This window comes from Cornus florida, unplaced genomic scaffold (assembly GCF_030987335.1).
Source record: "Cornus florida cultivar Cherokee Brave unplaced genomic scaffold, ASM3098733v1 CherokeeBrave_3.0.0_Hap2_Chr10, whole genome shotgun sequence".
Taxonomy (NCBI): domain Eukaryota; kingdom Viridiplantae; phylum Streptophyta; class Magnoliopsida; order Cornales; family Cornaceae; genus Cornus; species Cornus florida.
Genome location: NW_026775580.1, coordinates 60,152,203 through 60,158,734, shown reverse-complemented (window position 1 = coordinate 60,158,734; position 6,532 = coordinate 60,152,203). Strand labels below are relative to the sequence as shown.

The following is a 6,532-nucleotide window of genomic DNA, read 5'->3' as shown; positions in this document are numbered from 1 at the left end:
CTAAATGGATTTTCAGAATGGTTTTTAATTCTGTGTTCAACCAAATAGGTCCACTCAGTCTCCCAAGATTTTATTCTGCCAAAGTCGCATCTTCTTGCAACTTTTCCCTTCTTTTAGTCTGCGAATAAATTGAAAACACAAATGAATCTTTGTAAAGCATTTCTGATGAGAAAAATATAATGTTCAAACGAGGCTCTTAAAACCACCATTAACAGGGAAATCTGAAAATGGCTAAATGTCATCGATGCCAATCGAAACCTAACAGGATAACACTTACACGTCACGCGTGAAGGATCACAACCTGATTGAAGATTTAAAGTGCTCAACTGAAAGGATAAGCCTACAAACCAATAATACATTAACAAGATCCCAATCAATTGTAATTGCACACAGAAATGACTCAACTGAAGAATATTTACAGGGTTAAATCATGTTAAAGCAATCAATGAAACAGCAGCCAAAAAAAGAATGGCATTTATGTTGTACAAACTGTGGAACACTAAAAGCTGCTTCGGCAGCACAAATACAACACTGAAGAATCCCAAGCATCAAAAATTTCTCCGAGCAGCACAGCAGATCAGAAAATTTTTGATATAACATGACAAGAAGTCCAGAAGGCTGCTGAGGCAGCCCTAAGAAGAGCTGGGTTTTGATAAATCCTGTTTGGATAAACACACAAGAGACTTGATCAGTGGTAGTTTACGTGTTTACGAAAATCTGATGTTTTGAATTATTAGGTGAAACCCCACAAGAGTTTAAACATTTTGGAAACTTGTGAAACACAAAAGGATATTAAATAAACTCAAAAAGACAAAAGAAAAGAAGGATTCATAATAAAACACATGAAATTGAAGAGCATTAAGTGAATCATCGAAATCTGGCTTATGCACCAAGTCTCCCAACCTCCCATGTGTATACATTACACATTGTTCAGACATAAATCCACACGTGCTCACATTCAATGAGTTGTAAACTTTTTTACTCTATTTCCTTGTCAAATTTTTTAATTTTTAATTGGTGGTAACAAGATTGCTCCTCAAGATGCTTAGATGAAGTTAGTTCGTTGTAGTTACTCCACTAGCTCAAAAACACATTTGCAAACCAACTTTGATATAAGTTCATCGATTGGCAGCATCATATAAAGAATACTACCTCCTAGCGACAATGTTACCAAGAGAGGTGAACACCCCACTAGAAACATTTTGCATGTTTTTGGTAGGCTGACCATGAACCCTTTCCAAAGGTTAAGAGAGAATATTTCAACCAAATAACTGAAGCCCGTGTCAATAGGCGAAACTGCAACGTGACAACAGAACACACTTGTGCAGCTGTGCTGGGTGAAAAAGATTCCAAATTCAGCTCTCGTCGTATACAAACCTTTGATTCACCAATTAGCACCCTTTTAATATATATTTTTATCCTTTCCCTAATGCAGTTTAGCGTGGAAGTTATACAAAGTCCTTATTACTAATTTAGCATGCCGAGTTATATCATTAGATTCGTTACTCTGTTTAGTCCTCAAATATAACAATGTGGAAGAAATTTTTTTTCCTTTTACCTTTTTGCAAAGCCCTAAGAGATACTAATATTTATAATATTAGTTTATTCTTAAGCTCAAACTTTAATGAACAGTGTAGTCACCAATATACATGATTTGTTAGTTGTTCAGACTGAAACCATCAAACCCTTTTAACCTGAATCAATATAAATAACCTACCCGATGGCTGTTGCTCCCCATGATGCTACATTATAGATAACTTTGCTTCCATCCCATGCCTTTCGAAGCTTTCCCTTTTTCTTTTTTAAAGAGAATGTCTTGCACAAGGCTAAAAGAAAATTCACAGATGTCAGAACTAATTTTCCCCAATCTCTGACAGCCACACTCAATGAAGGTTAAATATACATAATTAACAAAACCAATACAAATTATCTTTTCCTTTTTTATTTCCATTTTTTTTCTTTTACATTATCTATAACATCACAATGAAGCAATAAAACTCACCGTCCTGGAGTTGATTAGGGGTCAAATCCTACAGCCAAAAAAGAAAATGCAATGAATCAAAGCCAGAGATCCCCAAAAAAAAAAAAAAAAGGAGAGAGAGAGAGAGTGAACATCTAAAAAAAATATCCATAAATCATCTCAGAATGCCAAAACTATTGGTTTCAAAAAGATTGGACAAAAAAGCACTGATATGGATTCACAAAGAAAACCGGCACAAGAACCAGATTAATGCATATATTTTAAAGTATGTTCAAGATAATCACCTAACTAGTTTTTTTGTGGAATTGCACTTGGACAAACAACATATTCATTTATTTGTCTCATAAAAAGAATCCAACTTTTTATCTGGAACTCGGTAAAGATGGCACATATCTTTAATAATGGCAGAAAACATAGGACGTATGCTATCTATTGACTTGGTTGATTGAAATGAGAGAAAAAAGTACTTTTGAGTCTAGTGAAATCTAGAGAAATCAAGATCACACAACGAGACTATCTACGAACAACTAAAGGTAACCAAACAAGGTGTGGATCATGGCAAAGTACTATAGCTGATTTTTAAAGTATCCTCCTTTTAAGCATAATAAAAAAATTTACCATGGATTAAATGACACACCTAGCCTATTGCAAAAATATTCCTGTTTTGGCGAAAATTCTTAGATGCTTTCTCTTACCTCAGACAAATATTTACTCTTTCAGATGTTATTGTGTTTAGCCGCCAATTACTCGGTTTAATTATTAAATTGTCCAAAATTTTAACTCAATAGCTATACACATGCACAGGGCTTTAAAAGTTTTTTTTATAAAAAAAAAAAAAGCAGTTGAAGCCAATTACAGCTGGTTGAAAACAATATAGACATAGTATCCTGATTAACTAACTAAATAGGAAAAAGACATGGATAATGCATGTGAGAGGAGGCTTTTGTTTCCAAGTCCCACATAAACTCCAGTCATTAGCACATGACAGCTCGACTTTGGTTTGAATCAGTCAGTCTAGGGAATATTGTAAAATGGCAAACAATAAGCACATTATCTAGGATGAAACTGGTGCAAGCAAGAGAACAAAAAATTCAAGCATGACAGGCCAAATTCTGGAGGGTACTACTTGTCAAAAAAAAAAAAAAAAAATTCTGGAAGGTACCAATGCGTATTAGAAACAAGACAAGAATAAGAATCTAAGTCAATGAACCATGTTCATGAAGCCATCAGTTATAAGAATGAATGGATGATAAAGGGAAACATACCCACAAATAAATGGAGCATTACGAGTAACATAAGAGACACAATCTTTTTTCTCCATGTTAAGCCACCAAAGAAGAAAATCACTGTGGTGGCTATGTGCAACATAATTCTAGACAATATTGCCAACCAGTAGCTCAGACTAGGCCTGCTAATTTAAGTTTACTAGAAAGCATGGCAATCAAGGCAGAGTAAAATCAATTTAAGTGATAAAGTTTAACCTTTTTTTTCTTTCTAAATCAACCAAGAAGTAGAAATTTCACATACCTTTGTTTGCTTAAGGGATAACAGGTATGCAGCCATGAAGCATGCAATACCCTCCACTATATCTTCTTGCCTAACTAGAACATAGTCTTCTTGGTCCAACTCCATATTTTCACCTTCCCACAGATCATTTTCACTTACTATGTCCCAAGAGCTACCTTCTTCTGCTATCATAAATGGATTACATTATCATTTATCACCAATCAACACGTTTTGAGGGTAAACTAGGTGTTCAAATTATATAAAATATAAACTTGTCCGAGGTTAAACTTTAAAATTAAGAAAAGAAGTAAGGGCGGTATGCATAAAAAATATTGACAAAGAACATCATACAATGATAAATTCTCAAAGTGAGTTTCTAGATGCATACCAGTCACAATTTGTGGAACCGACACCTGAGCATTCTCTAGTTTTTCCAAGAAATCAGCGCATTCAACTCTAGATTTAAGAAGATCGCACAGCTGCAAATATATGTGTATATATATATATATATATATATTAAAAAAGGACACAGTTACACAAATTTGAAGTTGATAAGCCGTCAAAAGGAAGTGATTAACATTGTCTAGTGGAGTCATTCATATTGCATCGCAATTTTAAATTTTAAATTTATCAAAGGAAATAATTTGATTCGGAAGCTATACTGAGTGGATGATGAAGACGTTTTCTACTTTAGTCTAAGTCAAATTAACTGAATTTTATACATTAATATTATCGATGTGTCTGATTGTTGAATTGCATCACAGATTCACATCCATGACACTTACATTGACAACCATATTGTAATAAATAAATAAAATTTTAGAAAAAATAAAACAAAAAGATGCATAATGATAGTGCTAAGGACCATGATATTCATTATCAGATATATGGATACATCTTTTCTATGTAGCACAGACATGGACAAGGCATGCGAACAAGACATACATCAACACAATGTCCTACAAAAGTAGGAGAAGGACACGGTATGGACAAGGCAATATATAAATATATATATTTTTATTTGTATACACTTATTATACAACTGTATATATTTAGTCAATTTTCTAATTTATATGTTAAAAATTGCATAATGTGGAAGATTCTCTGAGGGTGGCCCAAAGAGAATTCCTCCAAGATGTGAGGTGAGAGCCTTATCATTAGGTTATCCCCTTGTGATTTATATTCTTGTCATATATTGAAAATGATCATTACATAATTGATTTGTGGTTGCCATGTGTACAATGTCGAGTTCTTGATTTGTGGCTGCCATGTGTACAATGTTGGACACTTTGGGTGTGTTAATCTTGTTCTCAAGATTGTTGAATGTGGCTTCCTTAAAAAAATATTTGTGCTACACTAAGTCATTAGTAGTTAGTATCAAAAAATTGTTGACATGTTAAATAAAATGAAATCTATCCGAAATCAAGGAAATGGACTATGTCGAAAACATATGAAGTGTCAGTGTGCAAAACAAGCGCACACGCTAGTGTTCCTGCTTCTTCGGATTTTTAGGCTTGATAGATATGCAATGTCAGACAATAATAAGGCACTACAACACTAAATTATGCTGCATTAGGAGTGCCAAGTTAATAATCTATATATGATTTCTGTATGAACGATGTGAGAAAAAGGAAAAACAAAAGGATATAGTATAAAATTTAAGGATTGAGGGTTCTAATGCATTTAAAACCCTTTTCTTTTCCCCCAAAAAATCTCAATTCAGAAATAGTTTATAGAACAGTAATCAAATGTAAATTAATTTGCTTGATATTAAATATGTGATATATTTGCCGATAATTAAAGACCCAGTCACTCCAGTAGTATAATTTATATTGCTACAGTGATAGAACAATAAAAGCTAAACAAATTCTAGACAGACACATAATTCAGCATAATCAAGCCCTAAACACGATCCAATCCACAACAGAACCACAAATTCGCAAAATTCCCCTCACCTCGTCGGTCTCCCTGTCCCGGCACGGACCCGACGAACCCTCGGCGCTCTCCTCCGCGGCATCGGCATCGGCATCGCTCTCGTCGTCGTCGTCTTCGACGCAGCCGGTGTCACTGAGCATTTCAAGAGCTCTCTGACATTGCTCGAGCACTACCTCCAAGGTTTTCCTCTTCACGCGAACCCGATCCGTCTCCGACTGAGCCCTCTCGAGTCGTCCGCCATTAGGGTTCGCACCTGCGACCTCGACCTCCATGCCCTACCAGTACAAAACTTACATATACGTATATATAGGTATATGTATCTTGCTGTCTTGGTTCTTTATAAAACCCTAGAGATGATGGTCCTTTGAACGTGTGATTGTTTTCGTACTTTGGACAATTTGTTTTCTTACACACTTTTGTTTGCTTTTTAATTTCGTTTAATTGGAAGAAGAATTGTTTTTTTCTGAGCTACAGAGATAGGAAGAGGTCAAAGTCATTTCTTTGTCTCAACCTCTTTCATTTCCGTTTCGTTAAAGCATTAGAATTAAAGAAAATACAACCATTATTAAAACACTATTAATTTAGGATTGTATCTAAATAGTTAAAATAAAATAAAAGTGCAATGACAAAATAAAGGGAAATAATGAGTAAAGAGACAAATAAAGGGAAATTCATGTTTATTTATTTTTTCACATCAAATAATGAGACTTTGAGCCCTTGTTAATGTAATGGTGCCACGACACTTGCTTGCGTGACACCACTTCTAAAACAAGTTATTATTAATAAGGGTGCCACGACGCTTGCTCGCGTGGCACCATTTCTGAAAAAGATACATCTGGCCAGAATCTGTCTAGTGTAACCCTGAAAAGGACCAAGTGATCTCGAGGTACTTGTCCTATGACTGAACTTGCTGAACGAGAAAGGGTTTGCTACCCTTCGCTCCTCTGTGAATGTACCCCTCTCCAGTCGAATGGGTCCCTCCTCCTCTATCACTTTCGAGGTTCCCTCTTGCAGATGGAACCTCAGACGTTTTATACTTTCACCTCGAGCTCCCCCCCCCTTAAACTGAAGGGATCTCGAGGACCAGGATTGGAACAGGGTCTTGCGGGC

At 35.3% G+C, this 6,532-nt stretch overlaps 1 protein-coding gene across 2 annotated transcripts; it reads right to left on the bottom strand.

Moving 5' to 3' along the window:
* Window positions 1–337: 337 nt before the first annotated feature.
* On the bottom strand, window positions 338–5,904 carry LOC132279313 (WD repeat-containing protein JIP5). 2 transcript variants are annotated; one of them, XM_059781252.1, is made up of 6 exons: window positions 5,443–5,904; window positions 3,876–3,966; window positions 3,509–3,672; window positions 2,003–2,030; window positions 1,718–1,826; window positions 338–659 (listed from the first exon to the last, which is right to left on the bottom strand). In XM_059781252.1, exons 1-6 carry the CDS (start codon window positions 5,692–5,694, stop codon window positions 578–580), a joined length of 726 nt encoding a protein of 241 aa, XP_059637235.1. In that variant the 5' UTR covers window positions 5,695–5,904; the 3' UTR covers window positions 338–577. The 2 variants fall into 2 exon arrangements, with proteins under 2 accessions (XP_059637235.1, XP_059637236.1); XM_059781253.1 differs by having other exon boundaries at window positions 3,509–3,669; window positions 5,443–5,898.
* Window positions 5,905–6,532: the final 628 nt, after the last annotated feature.

Bases quoted from the DNA above. Each gene is read 5' to 3' on its own strand.
- LOC132279313 (XM_059781252.1), bottom strand. From the start codon at position 5,694: ATGGAGGTCGAGGTCGCAGGTGCGAACCCTAATGGCGGACGACTCGAG. The intron at 1,827-2,002 runs GTGAGTTTTATT...ATTTTCTTTTAG, and splicing joins CCCTAATCAACTCCAGGACG to CCTTGTGCAAGACATTCTCT. The intron at 660-1,717 runs GTAGGTTATTTA...TTATCCAAACAG, and splicing joins TGGGGAGCAACAGCCATCGG to GATTTATCAAAACCCAGCTC.